The 25,891-nt window shown below is 42.3% G+C and overlaps 1 protein-coding gene across 3 annotated transcripts; it reads left to right on the forward strand.

Annotated features, from left to right (window-relative positions):
• The first annotated feature begins 141 nt into the window (after positions 1 to 141).
• On the forward strand, positions 142 to 25,891 carry YBX3 (Y-box binding protein 3). Of its 3 annotated transcripts, XM_061417849.1 has the most exons (10): positions 142 to 715; positions 4,543 to 4,606; positions 5,624 to 5,657; positions 8,581 to 8,670; positions 10,656 to 10,778; positions 13,733 to 13,936; positions 19,117 to 19,214; positions 22,342 to 22,513; positions 23,066 to 23,165; positions 25,330 to 25,891. In XM_061417849.1, exons 1-9 carry the CDS (start codon positions 142 to 144, stop codon positions 23,129 to 23,131), a joined length of 1,425 nt encoding a protein of 474 aa, XP_061273833.1. In that variant the 3' UTR covers positions 23,132 to 23,165; positions 25,330 to 25,891. The 3 variants fall into 3 exon arrangements, with proteins under 3 accessions (XP_061273833.1, XP_061273834.1, XP_061273835.1); XM_061417850.1 differs by lacking the exon at positions 23,066 to 23,165; XM_061417851.1 differs by lacking the exon at positions 13,733 to 13,936.

The raw sequence follows: 25,891 nt of genomic DNA on the forward strand, positions 1-25,891 counted from the left end.
CCAAGCGGGGCGGCAGCGCGCGCTGCGCGGAAAACTCCGGAGCAGCCGGCCAAGCCCCGGCGCACCCTTGCTTTCCTTCCCTGCTCCCCATCCCGGTCCGAGTGGCGAGGAGGTGGGAAAAAGGGCAGCGGGCGCCTTTAAATGCTAATGAAGTCGATGCCCCAACTCCGGAGCCAACCCTCCCCACCCCTTCCCCTCCCCGGGCCCGCGCGCCGCCTAGAAGAACTCGTGCGGGGCCATTTTTGGGGCAGTAAGACCGAGCGCGGAGCCCCGGAGCGAGCGCGCAGCCCAAGAGCGCGAGCCGCCTCCCGCCGCGAGACACCCCCACCCAGCCCGGCCTCCGGGAGAGCGAGCCCCCGGCCGCCGCGCCCTCCAGCCGCGCCAACCGCCGACCAACCGCCACCGAGGTGCCCGAGGGACAGCGGAGGAGGCGGCATGAGCGAGGCGGGCGAGGCCACCAGCACCACCAGCACCGCCGCCGCCGCTCCCAGCAGCAGCGCCCCCATCACCACCGCCGCCGCCCTCCCGCAGGCTCCGGCGGAGGCGGCCCCTCAGGATCCTGCGCCCAAGAGCCCGGCGGGCGGCGGCGCTCCCCCGGCCCCTGCCCCGGCCGCCCTGGTCTCGGGCAACCCCGGTGGGGACGCGGCCCCGGGCACCGCGGCCCCCGCCTCTTTGGCCGCCGTGGGCAGCGAGGACGCGGAGAAGAAAGTTCTCGGTGAGTCAGGCGGGGAGGATGGGGGTGCCGCTCCGGGCTGGGGCCGGGGCCGCCGAGCACGTGTGGGCAACTCCAGCCGCCTGTCTGGGCGGGTTGGAGCGAGGTCCCCGGGGACGTGGGGTTCTCCCCCACCCCGGGACGGGCGGCCGCCCATCCCGCAGGAGCTGCCGGACCAGGGCGCGGCGCTCCCGGCCGCCGGAGCGCCCCTGGGTTCGCAAGTTGGGGGTCTTAACTGGGGGTACCCTAGGAGGGCGCTGTCGCTCAGTCCCGTGGCGACGCATCCCCGGGTGCGGAGGGGAAAGAAGCAGCAGTCGGGAGAGAGGATCCAGGGTGGGATGGAAGTGGATGTAGGGATGGGACAGGCACCCACGTGGCACGGGAACTTTGGAGTCCTCGCTTAGGATCTGGGCGAGGAGAGCATTTCCTTGGAGGGAAGAGGAAGGCGCTCGGAGGAGACAGGGCAGGGGTGGGGGAGTTGATGGTGGTGGAAAGGCTTCTTGCTGGGAAGGCTCAGGTGTCCGTCCCAGACGCCCTTCTCACGGGGGCGCGGGAACGCGGCCAGGCTTCTGTCGGCCACATGCTGGCGGAGGGGTGTTGCAATCCCTCTCCGGGGAAACTTGGGTCTTGGTCCCGCGTCCTCCTCCCTCGCTCTGCCCGCTGCTGCAAGAACTACTTGGTGTTTACCAATCACTCTTGTCTTCCCGGATTGTGGGAAAGCGCTTGGTGCAGCAGCTGAAAAAACTTGGTCGGAAGTGAGGGGATGACGTTAGTTCGCAGCCTCGTTATCTTGGGGACTTGTAACTTAGGAAGGGGAATCGGAAGAGGAGATGTTCAGGTCCCGGGGGCAGAACGTTACAAAGGATGTCTGTAGTCATTGTTGGTTTTGTCACGGATCTCAGTGTCCTCTCATTCAGTAACGTTAACGCCCTGTGTGAGGCCTAGGCAGTGGGTGGGGAATAAGGTCTCTAAAGGGTGTGTGCTGTATATCTCATTCTCTCTCTCTCTCTCTTTTTTTTTTTTTAAACCAGGGAAAGTTAAGAGATGGTGTAAGATGCTTCTGAGAAATTTTCAGTATTTTGCATGGGGCATGTTTGGTTTCTGTGAGCCTTGCCTGCCCAAGTTTCTAGGAAGAAAATTTTATAGGCAGAAACTTGGAGGAATCATGTGAAGAAAGTTTAATAGGATCCCATTTTTCCTGCCTTGAGAGGCCTGTGTTCATTTTTTTTTTTTTTTTTTTTAGATTTTACTCAGTTACTGTCAAACGAGCTGCTAAATGTAACATGTGCAGGTTAAGAAACAAAATAGCCTTCATTTCTCTAGGCTAAAAGTTGCTCCAGTCTAGTCCGGGTTGTACTGTGATATTGTTTTCAACAAGTGTTTCTTGGAACACTTCCCATGCCAAATGTCGAGAGACAACCTTGGTTTATCTGAAGCAGTGTTAGGATATGTTCTTAATTTATCTTCTTATAAAGGAAATTTCTCAGTTTTTCACTGGATCCCTGTATCTTTCTTGAATCTAAACTGAATTTTAAACTGCAGTAGATATCTTTAAAGATGAAGGAACTAGATAAATTACTCAGCCACCAACTGCTCTGACAGTCCCAGCACATCCCTGGTGGTGAGGTTGTAGGTCTTGGGTCTTTTCACTGTCACTCCCAAATCGCAACAACAAGGACAGCCTTCTGCCTGACATTTCAACACTCTCTGTCCAGTATGTTCTGCCATCTCCTGTCCTTAGCCAAATGGACACATGGTGCCTACAATGTGCCAGGTGCAGTGCTGACTGAAATGGAATTCTGGTTTGGGATTCTCACATTCTGGTTCTTAGAAATGGTTCTAAACTTCAGCGTATAGCCAGCCACAGGCCAGGGGAAGTAGTTGACATGACTGAAGGAAAACTTCACTCTTAATGAACCTCATGGAAGCTTGTTGGTCTTCCTCCTTTCCCCATCCAGCTCTGTGTATGTGAAGTGAGTTTATGGGCTTAAACCAAGAAGAATGGATGACTGTGTTTGGCCTTGTGAGGTCACTGGAAACATTGGTGAAATTAGGAAATTTTTAAAAAACTAAAGTGGGAATAAAAATAACCTTCCACCTGGATTGAAGTTATCCTTGAAAATCACTTTCATCTTTCTCTTTATTAGTGTTGCTTTTCTAATCACAATTATGCCTTTGACAGTGCCTGTAGACATTAACTATATGAAAATGAACCAAAAAGAGTTCCTACCTTTATATTTTCCTAATGTTTTTCTAGTTCATTAATTTTGGGTCAAATGAGACAAAAAGCATATAATTTGAAATAATGTGAGATTTAAAAGCATATGATTGATCAAAACCAGTCTTCTGTGTACATTTAGATCTAAAATATTTTTTTTCCTCTTTGCCCTGTTGCTCTAATTAAAATGCCCTAAAACTGAAGGTATTAATAATTTAGTCTCTTTATTGGAGAAAGATCTCTTTATTGGAGAAAGATCTTAGTTGGCATAAGAACTGGAGATTGCTCAGTAAATGGTGGGCCAAATGACTTTGAAGGCAGAAAGAGTTTTTTGTTTGTGTTTTCTTTTTACAAAGAGAGCTAAATAAACTACTTCCCCAAGCATATACATTTAGCAAAACTCAGAACTAACCCTGCCCACAGCAAAGTAAGCCCTAATTACTGTTTTCTTCTTGAATTTAAAAGCTGGATCTTTATTATTTTTCCTTGGAAATTAAAAATGTTGTATCTCATGGTTAGTTGTTACTTTTATTCTCTCCTAAGCTTTTTTCTTTTTTAAAGATACTCTATTGCCACATTTCTTGTCTCACTGAGTTTTGATAATTGCTTTATGCTTTTCCTGAATTTAGACCTGGGCATTTCATAGAAGTACTGGATTTGGTATTCACAGTTGATTCAGAGGAGTCATCTAAAATCATAAATGGCTAACATAAACATAAATCTGTGAAGTACAAGTTCCATGACCATACTACTGGTTTAGATTTCTTCTCCTGAGTTCTGTTAAGATCTTACATTGTACAGAAATGCTCCTGTCACAAGGGCAAGTAGAGTCAGCAATCACATTGGGAGGGTTATAAGAAAATGCTGATAAGAGTTTGGTTTATAGGAGAAACCAAAATCAGTTTGGTTTGATTCCCACCAAATGAAGAGAGCAGGATAAACAATGAAACAGAATCCCAAATTCATCGCAGGTTTGAAAAGGCCTGTTGCATCATGTCTCGGGGTGGTAAGAACAGAACTGGCCTGAGCCCGCCTCACTTCTATTATTACTCTGGACTCCTCTGATGGGCCCCCATCTGGCATCAAGACAAGTTTCTTCAGGTCCCTGTAGATCAGCTATTAACAAGGAGCTACTCTTTCACTATGTGGAGTTTGCCGACTGTTTCAAAGTGTGAAAGCGATGTGTCAGGTCTCAGGGCTCACCTTGCTCATGTGTCTATAGTCACTTTCATCAAGAGCTGCATTCAGCACTTAGAACACTTTTCTGCTGTAAAACTTTGAAGAGCGTGTTTTCATTTTTCTCCCCTTAAACAGTGTTTCTCAATTTTAATCACTGCAGAATCAAATAGACTTACGACAATACCTTATCTCAGGGTTTCACTGAGACATTTCCCAAGGAAGAAAGGTTTAGTCTTCTGAAGAGTAGTTCCCTGTGACAACCTGTGACAACTTCACTTCCTCCATTTTCTTCTCTAGATAAACTCTAAAGTTAAGCTTTTAATGGTTTCCTCAGGTATATTTAGGCTTTAAATAATGCTATCAAGACCTTAGTGGTATGAGCTTTATCTCTTTGTAGGTCAGATACTAATTTATCTGCTTAATCCTATTTTAGCCACCAAAGTCCTTGGCACTGTCAAATGGTTCAACGTCAGAAATGGATATGGATTTATAAATCGGTATGTGTGTGTATCTCTGCATGTTTTATTTAAATATGTCCTCATGCTATGGCACCTGCTGTTGGTGTCTTTTCCCATACTTTATTAATGGCTCATGTAAGTTTTCAGATTTCCGAGTCATGTAAATACTCTCATTTCTAAACTGCTGATCATTAAACATTAATTGCAATGCATTTCTAAAACATGGATAAATAACTTATTTTATATAATCTAGTCATTAAAAGAAAAAGCCGTGGCAGTGGGGACAACAGAGAAAGGGGAAGGGCCTTAAGATAATTGAGTGGGTATCCACAATTTCACAGATGGAGCAGTGGAATCCTAGACTGGTTAAGCAACTTTCCTCAGGTCACACAACTAGTGAGTAATTGAGCTGGATCTGTAACCCAGGTCTGGTCCAAGTTCTGTGTAGAAACCACAGTGTTTTCTTTAAACCATGGTAACTTCTAACCATATAGGAATGAGAACACAGCTGCAAATGGTGAGGGTGTTCTGAGGTTTTTATATGATACCATCATTTTCTCTAGCCCTCCTAGCTAGGACCCCGCCTTCTTAAGAAAAAATTCCTCTAATTTCTTCCTTGTATGTTTTGGTGGGCAGTGGGGGTGGGGTGGGGGTTTAGGGTAGGGTGGTGGTGGAGGGGGGGTTGTTTTAGGTTTCAGTGTAAGGGGAGCCTAGTTCACAGCTGTGCCCTGTCCTTTTAACTGTCTTGCTTTGCTTTTGCTGGGAGGGAAACCTCGGGCTCTGGTTACACACCATGTGATTTAGAGAGAGATGAGAGGAAACGGGTGTTTTGGTAGGTTGACTCTGTGTGCATGAAGCCAGGCACCATTGTCATGTGGAGGAGTAAGGTGGGTCCCTTTTGGGTTTAGAAGTTTTTAAGGAGGACTGACTTGAGGCATCTGAGTTTCGAGGCCAGACAGACATCTATGTTGTGTTTTCAAGTCCTAGGCTCTAAACTGTTTTAAGTTTTCCCACTTACCTAGTTCTTCTAACTGTGAGCTTTTTGTCTTCCAACAGAAATGACACCAAAGAAGATGTATTTGTACATCAGGTAAGAGGGACAATAACTGTGATGTTTGCTCTCTGAGGAGAGGGGAGTCTGTAATATGCTATTATTATCCCTTTCCCAAAGTGAAGCCCTGCACGTTGCTGTTCTGCTCGAAACTCCTTCTGGGGTTTTATTTTGGCAAGAGGGCCCAGTTCCACATTTTAAGATTAGCACTTAAGCTCTTCTCATCCATCACATTAACTGTTTTCAGACAGTTTTATTTTTTGAGCTTAATGAAGTAATAATCAGACCACGTGCTAATTTTTAGAGCCTTCAAGTCTTCAGCTAAAGTACTTCTATTTCCATCTTAGCAGCCTGTGCTCCTGACTGTGTTTCCTCCTTGTGTTTGGCTGGGCCCCACCTTACCTTCGCCTGGATGGGTACTGGTTAAATCCCCCTCCATCAGAGCAACTTGAACTTGGGTAAATAGCACAGCGAAGCAGATGGCTGGAGTGTGTGTATCCAAGACATGGGGGCTTTCCGGGAGGCTCAGGGGTAAAGAATCCACCTGCCAATGCAAGAGACTCGGGTTCAATCCCTGGGTGGGGACAATCTGTTGGAGAAGGAAATGGCAACCCACTTCAATATTCTTGCCTGGGAAATCCCATGAGCAGAGGAACCTGGTGGGCTACGGTCCGTGGGGTACAGAAGAGTTGAACACGACTTAGTGACTGAGCACAAGCAAGATCCAAGACATACGGAGACTCCAGCTCCCAGGCTAGTCCCCTCCTCTGTCCTGCTTAGCACATGTCCAGATCAAATAGGCCTGTAGTCCCCTGTAGTCAAGGAGATGTAGAAAAAGTGTAAAATACGGAAAACATGGACTTCTCTGTATAGGAAGCTCAGTCTTTTTCTACATTATTGACCTAGGATATTATTCTGTATCCTGGACGTTCTTGGCAAAAGAGATTAAAAGCATTACGTGCACTTAGTTTTTTCTTTTTGTATGGTTAGTTTTCAGTGAATTGTCTCACATACATTATTGACCTAGGATATTATTCTGTATCCTGGACGTTCTTGGCAAAAGAGATTAAAAGCATTACGTGCACTTAGTTTTCTTTTCGTATGGTTGGTTTTCAGTGAATTGTCTCATATATGTGTGGTTCTTAGTGCATCACAACAGAGAAGTACAGAGACAGGTACCAATACCAGCACGTTCACCTCCAGGGCTCTGTCAAGCATCTGGTTTTCTGTGTTTTCCTGCTGTTTAGGATCCTCTGCACCATGGGGTAGAGTTTGGTGACTGGAGAGAGTGCTATCTCAGAAGGAGCAATCCTGTTGTGGTTTCTATCAGTTATATTCCAGTTGTGCCTGGGTAACTGGAGTGGATTACTTTGTTCAGACACAGTGACTTTTAAAGTCAGAACAGACTAGAAGGGAGTGCTGCTTATAACACCTAGCGGGTAATAGAGATTTTGGGGGTAAGAACTCTGCCTTCTGGTGACTGATGGCGTAAAGGGACCTCACAAGTTTCTGTGCCAGCGGCCAGCCTCACTGGCCTGTGAGTGTGTGACCTGATTCCAGCCCCCCGTGAGGCTGGGCGGTGAGTCACCTCGGTGTGCTGAGGCTTGCCCAGTTTAACAGGAAAAAGGGAACGAGCCGGTAGGGAGGGGCTGTTTTTGGACTGGCTGAATGTTCAGGCGGCCTGCGTGTATATCCTGTCCTGAACTGCCTTTTTCCTCTGTGGGTGAGGTCTCTGCGCTACTGGCTCATTCTTTTTTTTTTTTCCCTCCCTCCTACTCAGAGTAAGGGAAGGGCTAGATTACACATGCCTAATCGCTTTATAAAATAAGGCTGACCTAGTTCCACAGAAACCCAGAGCCCCTTTAACTGTTTAGAGATACCAGCCAACAAAATGGAATTCATTGCAGGAATTATTTTCTTCCCTCCATTGACTGAAAAAGAGAAGCCTGTTCATAAGCAGGTATTTAGGTGCCCATGTTCACTGCAGGATAATGTCATTAACCTTTCAATGTTATTTATCAGGGAGCGTGTAGGGATGAGCTGACATGTGAATGATGTGATGAGAAAAATTTGAATAAATATCACACAGTTATAGTACAGGGGTATACACTTCCCCCACCCACCTGCCTCCTTCCCCCAGGCTGTATTTTTATAAACTCAGATAAATCCCTTATCAGCCTCCAGTTGGTTTCCTCATCTGTAAAGTGAAGAGAAGGTTGTCAGCAATGTTTTGTTCTTGAGGTATTTTCATATATTGTCAGAAGTATTTATCCCCCCTTGGATTTTTAAAATTTCTTTTGAGGTTAGAGGTTTCTCTTGTCCACTGAAATCTCTATCCCCATATTTCTGTGTTTATGTGCATGTGTAAGATTTTATGGAGGCGTCCCCCATCCCGCAGCCACCACAATGATGGAAAAAGAGTCTGACCCAAGACACTTCATAGTGTGAGGACACGCATCTATCCAGTATCACGATTAGTTCTATCCAGTATCACGATTAGTTCATCAGTATAACTGCACTTTCTATTTAACCCACCTACCAAGATGAATTTTGAAGGATAACATGAAATCAAGAAAGTATGTGGAACATAGTTGTATAGTGTTTTTTTTGTTTCATTGTTCTTGTTTTGGAGATGCAGGGTAGTTGGGAGAATAGAATAGAATAGTGGTAAAGAACCCGCCTGCCCATGCAGGAGACACAGGTTCCATCCCTGGGTCAGGAAGGTGCCTAGAGGAGGAAACCACTACCCACTCCAGTATTCTTTCCTGGGAAACACCATGGACAGAGGAGTGTTGTGCGCTGCAGTTCATGAGATTGCAAAGAGTCGGACACGATTTAGTGACTAAACAACAACGTTAGATCAACGATTTCTTCAGTAGAGCCAGTAAACTTGAAAGGGATGAACTCTGTGGCCAACTTTGACCTATACTTCATTCGGAATTTTTTTTTTTAATCTTGACAGACTGCCATCAAGAAAAATAACCCACGGAAATACCTGCGCAGTGTAGGAGATGGAGAAACCGTAGAGTTTGATGTGGTTGAAGGAGAGAAGGTGAGAGGAGATTGTGGTTGGGTATCCAGGGTGCTGGCAATATTTTCTTGCTTAGTAAATGGTCTCTCTGTCCTTTATGAGTTAACAGTACTTTGGATTTTTACTATGACAGAAAGAAGCAATTCTTTAAGTAAAAGTGTTTCTGATTATTGACTATCATATGCATTGTTTGATGCAGTATAAAAGGGTATTTTAATTTCCATTTTAATAAATGATGAACACTATTTAATCATGGAAGGAAAAGCTAATTTCTGAAGATTTAAAATGACAAATCTTATTTTGGTACCAAATGTATTTTTAAGTGAAATTTAAAATTAAAACAGGGCTTTCCTGGTGGCTTGGTGCTAAAGAATCCACCTGCCAGTGCAGGAGACATGGGTTCAATCTCTGATCTGGGAAGATCACATATGCCGCAGAGAAACTGAACCTGTGCACCACAGCTATTGAGCCTGTGCTCTAGAGCCCTGGAGCCGAAACTACTGAAGCTGCACACCCTCCTAGAGCCCATGCCCTGCAGCAAGAGAAGCCACAGCAGTAAGAAGCCCGTGTACAACTAGAGCTTAGCCGCTGCTTGCTGCAACTAGAGAAAGCTCATGCACAGTGATGAAGATCCAAGGCAGCCAAAAATAAATACATAAATAAAATTTTAAGAATTAAGGTAGTTTTATAGTATTAAAAATTGATAAAAGCTGTTTTGGGGTGAAAGATACTTTTGTTTTAAGAATAAAATCAAATATAATCATTATGTTTTCTCTTTGGCTTGGGTTTTGAAAAGCCAGAGGCATCTTGACAGACTGTATAACCGCTATCTTCACATGAAGACTAACCCAGGAAGCTAAAAGGATCATTTTGATGTGCATCGACAGGTTTTTAATGCTGTGATAATGTTTAATTCTAATATTAGTAATGTCTTTTATGCTTTATTTATTAATTGTAAGCTGACTAGTTGACTCCCAGATGATTGCTCGTCTGATATACACACCATTCATTCTATAGTTCTTATTCTTAGCAACTCTCAAACTTTCCTGTTTTAAAAGAGAAACACTTTATTTCATCTCATATAAAAATTTAAGTGATCTTTACCAATGTGATCCCAGAGTATCTTGCAGATCTTTCAGAGTTCCAAGTTACCTACCAGCAAATGCAGACATGTAACAATCCCTAATGTCCCATCCAACTATTAAAATTTTGTCTAGCCAGGTTAATTTTACCTCTGTGTATTTTCAGCATGTGAGGTTATACAAATGGACATAGAGTGGGGTTTCACTCTTTTGAATCTCCTTTGCCCGAACTTTTTCTATTTCTGAAGCATTACTTTATTCACTTGTCCACAGAGAATCTGCAGGCTATGTCTGTTTCGACAATAAGATTTAAAAAGGGACTACTTTTGTGGACACTGTATGTGAAAGCAGGAGCTGAGTCAACAGCCCTTCATTCCAGCCACTGCCATGCTGGGAGGAATTTCTCTCTCACTAGCTCAGTGATGGACGGACCATGTGAGCCCACGAGTGGATTCTCTTGGTACCTCACAGAATAACAGGTTTCAGTATTTTCTAGGAAGAGAACGTTATCTCAGTTATTTCCAGTGAAGAATATTCGTCCTGGTCTAGCATTCCTTTGCTCCAGTTGCTTTATATTTACCAGTTTTATGTTACCTAAAGATAAATATATATACCTATTGCTCTTGAATCAAGAGAGCAGAGGTTGTGGAAGCATGTGAGCTGTATATACATCTATTTTTTTTTAACTTTTTATTTTATATTGCAGCCTAGTTGATAAACAGTGTTGTGTCAGTGTCAGGTGTCATGCTGTATACATTTAAATCAGGACATCAAGCATCTTGCTCACCTTATTAAAACGAGGTCACCCGTAGGAACTTCTAGTACCTCCTGCCAGCCTTAAACCCTCTGGCTGTCTAAGGCGGTGCTTTTGGTCTTTGGCTTCTTTCTGACTCGAAGGCCGTCTTTGGTTTCTTCCTTTCTCAGGGTGCAGAAGCAGCCAACGTGACCGGCCCGGATGGCGTTCCAGTGGAAGGGAGCCGATATGCTGCTGACCGGCGCCGCTACAGACGCGGCTACTACGGCCGGCGCCGTGGACCGCCCCGCAACGTACGTTGTCTCTTTCATCATCAGTGACCCAAGAAATGTGCACATCTAAAATTAAGTGTGTATATTTGGAGCACATAAAAGCTGTATCTTCTCCTGGAAACACAGTGATTTTTTTTGTATGGGAAATCTTTTGTGTTCAGAATTCATCCCCACTGGGCTTATGGGACATTTTTGCCATTCAGCAGTTGTATCAGTTTGTTTGTATTTGGCTGCAAGTAACAGCCATTTAATTATCTTGTAACAAGAAGGCTTAACTTGGGCCATGCCAAGGTTGTCAAAAAGGTTTTCTCTTCTTTTGGCTCCTTTATGGGCCAGAACTGAACCATGTGACATCCACTTGGTGGGGTAGGGGGAAGGGGCCTGGGATTTCTGTGATTGGCTTACATCTGGTGTTCATCCCTTGGCACTGACCCTGTTTCTTTCTAAGAAAGTCAGCCTTTCCTTGGCAAGGAAGAGTGAGGAACAGCTCTGGAGTAAGTGATGGACAATGCTAGCCATAGAAATATTAAGTGATTTGCCTCAATTATGTAGCTGCTTTATTTAAGATAGCATTTCCCATTATTTCAAAGTTAAGCAATAATTAAGTCTGGATTTTTAGTCCCGTAGATTGGTACCAATCTAAGTGAAAGAGTTTACAACCAAGTCTGGCTGGAGCTTTCTTAGGAGGCTCAGTTTAAAGTATTCTCGAGGCATCCAACTTGTGGTCATGAGGAACCTCTTAGATATGAGTCATTTTTGATGTTTCTAGAATTAGTACCAGGGATTGGTACCCTGGAATAAAACTCAAGATGCTTTGTGAACACAGGATTGTGGCTATGTGCATCATCCAGGGAAAACTTTTGAAAATAATCTCACCAGAATGAAGTATTTGCAGATTGAGAATGGTTTATATCTCTACACTTTGATAGAATAGTATTTTTCTGCTTACCTAAATGTTTCCTCTCTTCATTGTGTCGTCTTAAACATGCAGCCCAAATTGCTTTTTATCAGATTCCATATTGGATCTTGTTTTTCTTCCTGTATTTCTCTTACCCATGTTTTGCTTATCCTGTTTGATTTTTAATAATAAACTGTGTCCGAGACAGTCGGAACAGGCTACCAGAGCGTTTACTACATGGTGTTAACTCTTTCATGTTCACCAGATTCTTGGAACACTGGTGGTAATTGTTTTGATTTCTAGCTTAACTCAGAAGTACAAGTGGTAAAAAGCCTTGAGTGAAAAATTTTCCTTCAAAGACGTTTCTCCTCAGCTCGAAATTCTGAAGTCATGTATGTGATGTTTAGAAGCAAAATTATCCAAATTCTGAAAATAAACATAAATGAAGGTTTTCTGTTGTGATGTCTTTTAGGTCCTGACAGCTTCCTGAGTGTGTTTGGCAATGGTGGTGCCATTGTTCTTATTTTGTAAAACTAATCTTAATGAAAGATTTGAAAACTCAGATACAGAGAAACCTAAAGAGAAAAGTTACAGTTTATTCAGTCACACTATTTGGAGGAACATTTTCTATGCTAATATGCCTTTAAATCATTGGAGATTGTATCTGATACAGATTTTATAAAGTATAGAGTTACTTGGATTTTCTGAAATTATACTAGTTGAGGCTATACTTGAAGCTTTTCCTCTGAGAATTTCGTTGCTCATGTGGGCTTGGTTTTCTGGAGAGTTCTAAATTTTAAATACTCTCACCCCCAACATCAGTCATTTAATTTTCTTCATTCTAAATTTGTTCATTTTTTAAAAACTATAGTTACTTTACTTAAGACTACCTTTGGCATTGCAATCCCCCTTTAAGATTTGAAATAAAAAATTCTTTAAGGGATGTTTAGCTGTTTGCTTATATTTTTTTGATATAAAATGTTAGTATGTGAAATGGTAGTTTAAATACAGGAAAAAGATAAAATGATTCAATAGTTCCTTGTGTTAACAAAGTTTATTATATTCAGAAACTGTATTTATTACTTGCTACTATGTATTAAAGTGCAATTAAAACTTTATTGCTAAACAAATAAAGAGAGATATGCCATAAGTCAGTGGTTCTCAAACCTTCTGGTTTTTGGACCCATTTATATGCTTCATTATGGGATCCCAGAGTTTTTATGTATGTTTATATCTATTAATATTTATTGTATTAGAAAGTAAAGCAGAATTTAAAAGATTTAATTTATTTTAAAATAAGCTATTACTTGTAAATACAAATAACTTTTTTTTTTAAATGAAAGCTATTTTTTAATTGAGTGAAAAGAGTGGTGTCGCTTTAGGTTTTTACCAATCACTGATGTCGGTTTAATAAAAGACAGCTGGATTCTTACAGCTCCTTCTGCCCTGGGGCTGTGAGGGACCATGTGTCACTGTAGCTTCTGTAACACATCCAACCCCTCTCCTGCCCCCAACTCAGGAGAGAATGAGATGGAAAAAGACAGCATCCTGCCAGCCTTATGAGACTAGTTTGATCTTGATGACCCCGTAGGAAGGATTTCAGAGACCCCCTTCCACACTTTCAGAACCCAACCAGTCAAGGAAGCAAACCACTTAGGACCAACCACTAAATATACAAAATATATTTTTCTTTACTTTTCCCCAGTGGATGGCCAGTGTTGGGGAGACACATTTGGTGGAGCCAAATATTCTAAACTGTGTAAATGTTTTTTGGGTGGTTAGTCAACTGATACTGACCAGTTCTAACTAGATGCGAACTAAATTCTTTAGCGATTAATTGCACTTGCTTTTCTGCTTGGTATTTTATCTGCATGGATCTGCTTTAATCTTAATGTAGCTTATCTCAGGTCATCACCTGATGATCTGGGGTATATGCATTTTTGTCTATATACTAGAAGGGATCGTTCCTTTGGGGGAGAATTTTTTTTTTCTTTCGTTGATACTCAGTCTAAATGGTATTCTTTGCTTCTCTCCCTGCCGACACCTCCTCTGAACCTCTGTTTCTTTGCTTCGCTAGTACGCTGGGGAGGAGGAGGAGGAAGGGAGCGGCAGCAGTGAAGGACTGGAGGCCCCCGCCGCTGCCGGGCAGTTCTCTGCGGCCCGGAGTCAGCCGCGCCGCCCCCAGTTCCGCCCCCAGTACCGGCGGCGCTTCCCGCCTTACCACGTGGGACAGACCTTTGACCGCCGCTCCCGGGTCTTCCCCCATCCCAGCAGAATGCAGGTAAACCGGCACCTGGGACTTCTCTCCGGCAGTCCTCACCCCTCCGTCCTTCCTCTGCCTCCTCTTCCTCCTCCTCTTCCGATACCAGCGGCCGGAAATCAAACCTTGCTTTTGGCTTCCCGATGCTGACGCTACTTAATCCAAGCAGACTAGTCTGCTTTCCGACTCCGGTCCTTGTAGTCTCATTTCTCAAAGCACGACCACATGAGCCTTGAGCCTTGCCTATACCCAGGGACCCTGGTGGACAAGGTACAGTCTCACGTTTATAGAAAAAATGAAAGACATAAAGTAGGGACAGGTGAGGGTGTCTGAGAGCTGAACTCTGAAGTCAGTCAGGCCTGGGCTTGAGTCTTATCTCTCCTACTTACTGTGAGCTTGTGAGATTAACTTGTCCATCCGTTAAATGGGGATAGTTGCCTCCACCTTGGGGCTGTGATGATAAAATCCAAGATAAAGACTGTAGTGTGTGACAGCTCAGGATGGAGGGTGTCTATAAAGTTCTTAATTTAGATGAGATAATGTTGATGATTAAGAAAACCTCATATGAAAGTGGAGATGACTATCTCTTTTTTTCTTTTTTTACTGCAAAATACTGATACAACTATTGTGAACTTGACCTGTAGTTAATAAGCCTTTCACCAACTTTGCAGTTCCCAGGAAACTTGGAAATCTTGGGAGAGGACCTCATTTTTGGTACCACTAGCTTACACCCTCTTCCTCTTAGTGTCCTTGGTTTTTGTTTGTCCACTGAGTGTTTTGACTGAACATTGTGTTCAGTCTGTTCTTTGCTGCCCTTTTCCTATCCTATCATGCATGACTGTGTTCTTCCTACATTGCTTCTTGGTTTTTTTTTTTTTCCCCTTCTACTCTTTAACAGCTGTCCCTGACAAATGTGCTAAAAATAGCAAGTAGCCTTACGTATATGGAGAGATTGGGTACATGAGGCATAGTAGGTTTCTTTAGGGCAGCACCCTGGGCCTCTAGGAAATGAGGACAGGAAGAGTCCGGGAGACTACGACACATTTATTTTTAGGGAGTCAGTAGTGCCTTCCTAAAATAATCCTTATGTTTAGCATATATATATGTAGCATATTATTTTGAGAATATGAAGAGTATCTTCAATATTGGTTGAAAGAAAAGTATATTTCACCTTAGGAATAGGAGGTTCAGAGCAAAGGGATTCTTGTGTGCCTCGCAGAAAAGCAGGCTGAAAACTAATTTTGAAAATGTGTGCATATTCCGGTAACTGCATTTTAGTTGTCTTGGAAGGACTGATGCTGAAGCTGAAACTCCAATACTTTGGCCACCTGATGCGAAGAGCTGACTCATTGGAAAAGACTCTGATGCTAGGAGGGATTGGGGGCAGGAGGAGAAGGGGACGACAGAGGATGAGATGGCTGGATGGCATCACTGACTCAATAGACATGAGTTTGGGTGAACTCTCGGAGTTGGTGATGGACAGGGAGGCCTGGCGTGCTGCAGTTCATGGGGTTACAGAGAGTCCGACACAACTGAGCGACTGAACTGAACTGAACTGTGTACTGAGGATGTCATATAGCATGATATAGCCGTGTCCAAATGACTTCCCTTTTTCAAAGATAGTAATTCTCGATATTTGGCAAATAAGTCACGGTGGTTACTGAGCTGATATCAACTGTGTGTCATCTCTGAGAAGAGAATTATATGACAGAGGAAAAGGAGCAGCATTGTTTGGCCTCCACTAAGAGACAGATGTTTGAAATTAGTTCTTAGTTTTCCCTACAGCTTTATGAAATTGGCAGTGGTGTCCATATTTTTGTTGTTGTTGTTGCAAGTGAAGGGATTTGAGTAGTTTAAGAAATCAGCAGCTTTTACCTAAGGTTACATGGGTGGTAGACTTTGGTTTAAACTCGGTCTGTGCAGTCTCCTCCTGTTCTGTCATTCTAGTAAACATTCATCCTTTATACACGCTCCTTTCTGTTTCTGCGTGTGTGTGTTTGAATCGAAGTTCCTGAAGAAGCAGCAGCTTTGCTTGTTCAGAGAAGTAAGGGAGGCTCTTGTGGTTGGGATGTTATGGGTGAATAGAGGGGTAAGAGGTTAGATTAAGGTAGCATCGGGGCAGATTAGGCATGCCTACTATAGACCATAATAAGAATTGTTGACCTATCCTCAGTGTGATGAAAAACTAGTTGAGGGGTCTAAACAGGGGAGGAAACGTATTTGAGAAATCACCAGACAGTTTAAGGAGGCTGGACCACAGGAGGCAGCAGCAGAGTTAGGGAGACCAGCTCCCTCATTTGCCCTGTGGAGGGGCAGTCAGGGCAGGAGTTAAGAGTGCTGTCAGTGGAGGTGTGAGGGGTGGTCACGTTTAGGAAGTGACAGCGTCTGGTGATGGAGTGAGCGTGTGGTGTTAGGAGTAAAGGATACCTTGCGAAGGAAGACCAGGTTTGGGCAGAGAGACAGAAGGCATTTGGAGATCTTCTGGACACATTAAATATCACCTCCAAGGGGAGAGAAGTCAACTTGGCAGAAAAATAAAAGAGGCAAGAGGTAGAGAGTGGCTTGAGTTAAGAAGGTGTCATTTTAGATGAGGTGGGAGACAGAGTCTTTGGGGATGTTTCAAAAGTGACCTAAAAGAGGTAAGGGAACAAGGCATTCACACACCAGGAAAGGCACGAAGGGTGGAGGGAATGGCAAGTACAATACAAAGGCCGAAGGGAGCCTGGAGAGTAGACGAGACTATAGGTGCGCCTGTGGAGACATCAAAACATAGGTGAAGGCCTGGGCCAGGGAGAGAGGGACTGATAAAATGAGTATAGGTAGAAAACTGAGCCAAGGACTGAGTTTCGGATTAAGCGGTTAAGGATTAGGGAGATAGGGAGTCTGGTAGAGGACAATGGGAAGGAGCAGATGGGGAGAGAATGTCCTGGAAGGAAGTGCTGTGTTAAGTGCTATTGAGGAAGGGAGAAAGGGAGACTGAGGCTAGGTTAGGTTTGGTAACTTGGAGGTTAGTGGTATGTGAGGACAAAAGTCTCTGAATTCAAGAAAGAGCAAAGAGGAGGTATTATAGTCCCCTTTGAGGAGGTGTCTGTGCTGGCAGAGGGGATCTTCCACCTCTGTATGTATGTTGTAGAGGAGCTCAGAGAAATGGGGCCATGGCTGGTGGAAGATGTAGGGTCAGGGCAAGGTTTTTGTTTGATTTGATTATGTTTTTACATTGAATTCTCTCCTGGCCTCCCTTCCTTCACCAACAACCTAAATTCATTTGGTGGGCAGATCAACTATGCCATACATATACACACATCACACTCATGTAACTTACGGTGTATGTAAGTGTGGTATGTATTTGTGTTTGTGTATTATTTCTGCCTACTGAAATGGCCTGAAATCAGTGACACCTTAATAGGCACTGAGGATGTCTGGCCCCCAGTTTTTCATTTGTGAATACCATTCTCCAATAAAAAATAGAAGCCCTTTTGGAGAACCAGCCAATTTCAGAGCCAGGCCAGAGAAAGTACAATATGAGCCTAGAACATCTTGTTGTGCCAGAAAACAAGGAAGTGCTCAAAGAATGCTGGAGTCACATCCAGAGGACACAAGCCAGCTGGACAGGGCTCCCATTGGCCAGTAATGATAGTTACAGACTACAGCTCATTGAATAAAGTAGAAAACCAGGAGTTTTCTATATAAGACATTAACAAATATAAAAGTTTACAGATGTAAACCAATATATTGAATTTGATGAAGAATGAAACATTTACTGGCTTTTGAAAGTACTTTTTTCACAAAATCCTCATACATTGCACAGGGGAAAAGCGTAAACTTCCCCCAGCGTTCTTCTCAGAGTGAACACTGTCAGTAACAGTAGGAATTAAGTAGGAATTGACACCATATGCCGGCCAACAGGATGCAGTGAGAAAAATCCAGAGCACTGTTGTGGCTTCCCTTCCAAGGATGTGTAAGTTCAATCATGTGGAGACCCTAAACAACCCCAAATGAGGAGTATTTTGCAAAATAACTGACTTGTATAATTTGAAAGTGTCAAGATCATGAAAGCCAAGTAAAGATTGGAGAACTGTTCCAGTTAAAGAGACAACTAAATTCAGGGCATGGTTCTAAGTGAGTCTTTTTATTGTAAATGACATTATTGGGACAACTGACAAAATCTAATGGAGTCTGAGGTTTCAGGTCTATACTTTCAACCGCCCTCTTGTTTTGTGATAATTTAAAGAACACAGTTGGAAAAGATGGATGTTATTTCAGCATGTTTATATGCCTGGATGGGGCTGATGGAGGAGAGGAGGACTGAGAGTTCAAGTGCCCTCCTAGGGCCAGAGAGAGGGTTTGCTTTGTCTGTGGGCATGGACCACTTAATCAGTTGAGTGAGAGAAGAAAAAGCAAATGTAGGTGTAGGGTGGTAGATTTGATGGTGAAAGAATATAGAGATTCTTTTTTGATTGGTTCTCTTTTCTTAGTGAAATATGGAGAAGGAAGGGATATTACTTTTGAGTAGGAAAAAGTAGATTGAGATGTGTCTGTATTATGAAGAAATTCAGAGATTTTGGGTGGGTTGGTTTGTTTGTTAGTTTTTTGTTCTTTCTTTCCCTGGAAGTTCTATAATAAATTAAATCCCCCAGCTTCAAATAAATTTCTCAAGGAAGTATTTTTTATTATTTATTGTTATACTTCAATAAATATGCCAACAGATAAAAGGAAAAAATTGTAAAAAGAAGGAATCAGAGGTAAAGGTGTGGTTAAGAGGCGTGGGGTGATGTTTGAATGTAGAAACCATTACTGTATCAAAGGGGTACCCCGTTTGTAGAATGAGTGGGTCTGAGTTTGAAATTCTCAGACCCACTGAAGATTCTCATTGCTTTATTATAGTATAGCATTTCATTTCCTTTTGCAATAAAGGTTTTCTTTCAGGAGACAAATGGGACATTTTAACATGTTTAATGTTGTAAAATAAACTTAGTTGCACTGGGATCAGGAAAAGACTGTCTAGTGGGACTGAGTCTGTCTTTCTTTCCTATCATTCACACACATTTAATCAGTACATGGTTCACTGATAGGAGAGTCCCCAGCTTTGAAATGAAGCCTTTTATTTTTTCCTTTAAAAATTTTTTTCAATGCAACTTTGTGCTGTGTCTCTCATATCCTGCATTCTGACACTCACTTCAGCTCTCCTTGCCTCCCTCCAGGCCGGTGAGATTGGTGAGATGAAGGATGGGGTCCCAGAAGGAGCGCAACTTCAGGGACCAGTCCATCGGAATCCGACTTACCGCGCAAGGTACCGGAGGTAGGTGACGTTGCCTGCTGACTAATGACCAACTGAAGAACTTGCCAGTGATGGTAGGGTGGTTGGGGTTGTTGCAGCTCTGTTAGTTTTGGATTTATTATGTGATGAGAAGATGTGACTGCTTTGACCATATGTAATGAGAAGATGTGACTGCTTTGACCATATGTCCAAGGTTTGGTGGGGCTCTGCGATATACGTATTTTTAGATGGCTATGTGACATTTCCCCTGTTCCCTAACAACTGAAATTTCTAGTTATCCCTTTACCAAAGCATTCTTTGTTTCAGATAACTTTCACATGATGTAAATTCATACTTAATTTTTATTTCATTATATTTAATGAGATGAGAGCAACATAAATTAACTGATATGTTATTCAGTGGTAGCTCTACAAATGGAGGAAGAATTGGCTGCCAGCACATATTTGTGATACAGTATGTCCCCTACATGCCAATGAGTTCTGTTCCAAGAGCATGCTTGTAAGTCCAGCATGCTTCATTCATAAGTCTAAAAAGTTAGCCTAGGTACCCACCTAATACAATCGGCTAGACAGTACTATACTATAACAGGTTTATAATAGTTTTCATGCAAATAACGTGTACATAAAAAACAATTTATTTATAGGGCAGCAGTGGAGAAACAGACATATGGACATGGGAAGAGAGGAGAAGAGGGTGAGATGTATGAAAAGAGTGACCTGGAAACTTACATTACCATATGTAAAATAGATAGCCAACAGGAATTAGCTGTATGGCTCAGGAAACTCAAACAGGGGTTCTTTATCAACCTAGAAGGGTGGGATGGGGAGGGAGACGGGAGGGAGGTTCAAAAGGGAGGGGATATATGTATACCTATGGGTGATTCATGTTGAGGTTTGACAGAAAACAACAAAATTCTGTAAAGCAATTATCCTTCAACAAAAAAATTAATTAAAAAACAAACAAAAAACATTTTTAATCTTATAGTACAGTACCTTGAAAGTACAGTAGTCCAGTCAGTACAACAGCTGGCATACAGGGGCTGGCAAGAAGTGACCAGTGACCAGGCAAGAAGAGTTACTGACTGGAGGAGGGAGAGGAGGTGGGAGATGGTGGAACTTAAGGACCGTCAGCAGTAGGAGATGGGGGGCAAGCACATTCGCATCTTTGAAAGTTTGCAGCTCATAGGGGACTTGCCATACTGAATGTTCTGATAATGAAGCAGTCTAATGCAGGGGTTGAATCAGCTAACCACAGATCCAGTTGTCTGTGTTTAAATTCCCACCCTACGACTAGCAGCTCATCTGTAGCTGTATCTCCTTCTCATAAGTTTCAGGACTCCTCTTAGACGGAGTCACCAGATTTATAAAATGGACAATAAGGAATATTCCACAGTTGTCAGTAAGGTTAGATGTACTCTAAGGCATTTAAGATAATCAGAATGTTGCCTGATATATAGTAAGCCCTCGATAAATTGATTATTACTACTACCAAGGATTTTAAGAGTAGTGAAAGGAATGTTGTTTTATTTCTGCTTTATCCCTTGTGAAAACCGAATTGGCTAGACTCCCCAAGATTCAGTATAAGCTTTTTATATTGTAAGCTTCCTATTCCTTTGCCCTGTCATTGAAGAGCTTCATTCACGAATGACGTCCATACCCCCTTGAAGTTTGGCAAAATGGGATTATTGACAGGAGAGTAAGGATATTACTTGAGCTCTCCTGATTGGCAGCATTCTACATTCTTTTTTCTCACAAGATTCCTTGTAATTTTAGATGGTGTCATTCTAATGATTGACTACTAATGACTTTGGAAATAAAAGCTTCGTAAAAATGTCTTAAGGAAAACAGGGAAAAGATCCTGCGGATCCCAATTTTGTCAATCTCTAGCTGTGTGTGACCTTGGGAAGGTTATATTCTTCCTTTTTGACCTATAAAAGCAGCAATCCTATGTGGTTCAACCAAATACTCACCTTTAAGCCTCTTGGTTTTCTCACTCTAAATCTTAAACTCACAGAATTAGCCTTGAAATTAAATGAGATAATTAACATGAAAGCATAGAGCACAAGCCTTGGCACACAACGACTAATGTTAGTTTCCTTGCTGTGTCAAATCCCCTTAGTCTCCCCGTCTTCAAGGCAGGCTGTCCACAGAGGGCGGATACCAGGCACTTCTCTTAATTTTTGCACCCACAGTGCCTGGTAGGACCAGAGCCTATGTTCTGTAGGTGTTTGTTCACTGCAAATAGTGTTCAGATAAAGGAGGAAAATGATTGAATTTTTTTAATCTCATTATCCTTTTGTTCCATTTGCCACATTCAGTTCAGTTCAGTTCACTTGCTCAGTCGTGTTGGACTCTTTGTGACCCCAAGAATCGCAGCATGCCAGGCCTCCCTGTCCATCAACAACTCCCGGAGTTCACTCAAACTCATGTCCATCGAGTCGGTGATGCCATCTAACCATCTCATCCTCTTTCGTCCCCTTCTCCTCCTGCCTCCAGTCCTTCCCAGCATCAGGATCTTTTCCAATGAGTCAACTCTTTGCATGAGGTGGCCAAAAGTATTGGAGTTTCAGCTTTAGCATCAGTCCTTCCAACAAACACCCATGACTGATCTCCTTTAGGATGGGCTGGTTGGATCTCCTTACAGTCCAAGGGACTCTCAAGAGTCTTCTCCAACACCATAGTTCAAAAGCATCAATTCTTTGGTGCTCAGCTTTCTTTACAGTCCAACTGTCACATCCATACATGACCATTGGAAAAACCATAGCCTTGACTAGACGGACCTTTGTTGGCAAAGTAATCTCTCTGCTTTTTAATATGCTATCTAGGTTGGTCACAACTTTCCTTCCAAGGAGTAAGCGTCTTTTAATTTCATAGCTACAGTCACCATCTGCAGTGATTTTGGAGCCCCCCCAAAAATCAAGTCTAACACTGTTTCCACTGTTTCCCCATCTATTTCCCATGAAGTGATGGGACCAGATGCCATGATCTTAGTTTTCTGAATGTTGAGCTTTAGCCCAACTTTTTCACTCTAGCCTTGCATAATTCTAGGAGTAAGTCTTGATCCCTTGACTTTTTAAACCTTTAAAGACAAAACCTACTGTTCTTGACGGCCCTTTCCAATTGCACATGTTCTCTTTTCTCTGCTCCAGGGGCCCTCCTCGCCCACGACCTGCCCCAGCTGTCGGAGAGGCTGAAGATAAGGAGAATCAACAAGCGGCCAATGGTCCAAACCAGCCACCTGCTCGCCGTGGATACCAGCGCCCCTATAACTATCGGCGTCGCCCCCGTCCCCCTAACGCTCCTTCACAGGATGGCAAAGAGGTGAGGCCAGCTAGTCAGAGGAGATGCTGCCAGACCATCCTGGAGCATGTCAGCCTTTAGTATTCCTTTCTAAGAGTGGTTTCATAGTCTGAAAACTGAGGCCAAAAATATGTATCATATATGCATCTGTATATATAATAACATTTTCATGAAGGTATGTATATACACAGGGTGAGAGAGAGAATGCCTTGCCCATATCGCAAACCAAATATTTGCATTCAACCAATTAACACTCTAGTCAGAATGGTTAGAGCTCTCCAAACAAAGGACAGCATTTATAGAGAGGAACCTGCCTTTCAGCATGTGTTGAAAGTGACTGTATATTTTTTATGACTCTCAACTGTGAAGAATGATGGTGTTTAGTTGCCGTTTGGAGGCCATTCTTCGGTGGTTCTAATTTTTGACTCCAACTTCAAGAGTGTTTAAGATTTTGCACAGTGGTTTACCTCCGCAGGCAGGAAGATCCCTACTTGTGAGACCTTTCAGTCTTGGACTCTCCACTGCTGCAGAAATTGGTTCATTTCTGGTTTGTGGTTTTATCGTGTGTTTCAGACCAAGGCAGGTGAAGCACCATCTGAGAACCCTGCTCCAGCTCCCGAGCAGAGCAGTGCAGAGTAACAGCCAGCTCCCCAGGCACCTTCACCATCCGCAGGTAGGCGGCCCACGCGGAACTGATGTTCTCTTTAAACAGCGCTGATTTCTCAGCAGTAGCACAGAGCAGTCTAAACTAATCCTGCAGTTCATCTGGGCCAGCTTCTTATCTCCATCAGGATTCTGAGAAAGAGTTGTTTCGGTGGTGAAATATCTCTGAAGCTGATCTTATTTTGCTTGGTTTTGGAGACATAAACATGCAGACAGAGTTAATGAGTGTCAGTCATTTTTCTAGATAGACAGTTGTCAACTATTTACACCGGCGAAAGATTTTTTGAAAGTTTTACTTTTGTGACACCTAGTGGCCAGTTTGATAATTTTAAAGTGCCTGCGTGCTTGCTTTGTGGCTTCAGACTCTTTGGACTAGCCTGCCGGGCTCTTCTGTCTCTGCAGTTTCCCAGGCAAGAAACTGGAGTGGGTTGCCATTTTGTTCTCCAGGGGATCTTCCCAACCCCTGGATCGAACCTGCATCTCCTGCTTGACAGGTGGATTCTTTACCACTGAGCCACCAGGGAAGCCCAATGCGCCTGACAAGGCTTCCTTTTAATAACAGAGGACTGTGATCTGTGGAACAAACAGGAGTTATTTTTTCCTTCCCATTTCCCTTTGATAGCCAGCGTTATTTATGTGTTGTGCTTGAGAGCCCTTGGGTTTACATGTCCAGTGCAGGATCTACTCGTCATTCGCTTGAATACTCTTGAGCAGTTTATTTATCCTCTGCTACAGTTCTGTTTGCTGCGGGTAAAATAGGGATATTGACTGGTCTGGGTATTACAAAGACAGACGTAGTGATATCACACGTATGAACTACCGAAGCAAGGTGTGGTGAAGAATAACCTCTCCATAAAGTTAGCTTGTTTTTCTTCATTATTGCTTCCTGCTTTTTTTTCTGTATTCTTGCTAAAAATCTTGGAAATTGTATAGGTAGAAATATACTGGAAAGACTGATTCAGCAAGTCTTAAAAGACTATATAAGCCATAGTTGGTTTCATTCTGGGCTTTTCATCTAATAAGTCCTGAGAATTTGATTTTTTAGTATTTCTTGGTTGTTGCCCTTTTCATGAAATAAATAAGGAAGTAGCTTTTAGTTAAAAGGGTTTTAAGCTTATAGTAGTAGTGTTGTTTTTTCAAAAAATTAATATTTCATAAAATTTTAAGATCATTTTAAGTTTCTACATTTTAAATGCCATCTGCTTTTATATGCAGAGGTTTGGATTTAAATTAGCCTTTCACAAGGTAGACAAGTGCTATGCTGAAGATATTCTGTTTTATCTCTGGGTAGCATGGGCAATTTATCACAGAAATAAATTCCGTATTCAGAGTTGCTTGAAATAACTCACAGGATTATATATTAATCATTTGGCCATAACCTTTTAGTAACATTATTTCTAGGTATTGTTCCTAAGGAAATAATCCAAAATATAGGAGGAAAGTTTCTATTATAATCTAGTATTGGAGAAGTGGTTAAATATTGAGATATATCCATATTAGGAGATACTGTATAACCACTAAAATGATTATGAAGAATTATCAATGTTATAGTATCATTTATTTGAAAAGGCTTCATAATGATAACTTTTTTTTATAATTCTACAGAATTTTTACCATTATGCGCTGAGTGTTCTTGTTTATAAAAATGTTTTATTAGAAAGTTTCCATTAAATTCATGTTTCAGCTTACAAATCTCTAAAAGGTACACATGTAAGATTTTATTTTGAGCTTTTGAAAATTATTTTTTTTAATTTAAAAAAATTTTAGCATAAACAGAACTAAAGAAATTTACATTATATGAAAATGTCTTAAATGAAACTGCATTGTTATGAGGAATTTCATTGACATTACCCAACCCAAGACTGTTGTATACTGAATTCCATTCAGACTTGTAGCAAAATTCTAACCTATTGGATTGTAATTATTATAGTTTCATAATGTTACAGTTTTACTTGCATTAAAATCTAAACTTATGATTAAAATTTTACTAATAAAAAGGATGCAGTCCTTCTAAAACATTTCAAGTTCTGGGTTATTTTAAGGTTTCTATAAGTTAATTCTAAAATCTTAAAACTATTTGAACTACATAAAAAACAGGTAAGTTTTGCCTTTTTATTCTTTAACCCTTGGTCATCTTGTCACTCTTTAATAAATCTGGTGTGAACGTTTTCCAGGTGACTTAATGACCATTCAAAAAATAAAGCAAAAAGCAGACCACGACCTTACGAACACCAAAGAAACGTCCAAGCAATAAAGTGGAAGATTAATAACCAAGATGTGGACATTAGAATGTTTACTACACTTCCTTACAAAACAGAGAACTGCACGAGGAAAACGTCAGCCGTTTTGTCCAGCAGCTGAGATCCTGGGAATGCCTGCACATTAACGAGAGAGCGACCTCCCCAGTTTCAGCAACCACTAGGTTTATATTTTTTTCCTGGTTTTTACTGTTTTGGTAATATGAATTGAAAGAAGAATTATTAATACCACATGGGGAGACCCCTCCCAACCAAAGAAATCTGAAATATATAGTAAATGCTTTTTTTTTCCTTTTCTGTTCATTTTGGATGCTGGTGCTAAACTTCCAAGTGTCATGATTTAAAAAAGAAATTTTATTCCCTTCTTATTTATTTCTAGGATAAGGGGAGGGTAACATTTTGCTTTCTTATGTAACTCTCTTCGAAAATGTGCAGTACCAAGTTCCGCAAAAATAAAATTTTTACCCTTGAAAGGAAA

This window comes from Bos javanicus, chromosome 5, assembly GCF_032452875.1.
Source record: "Bos javanicus breed banteng chromosome 5, ARS-OSU_banteng_1.0, whole genome shotgun sequence".
In the NCBI taxonomy this organism is placed as follows: domain Eukaryota; kingdom Metazoa; phylum Chordata; class Mammalia; order Artiodactyla; family Bovidae; genus Bos; species Bos javanicus.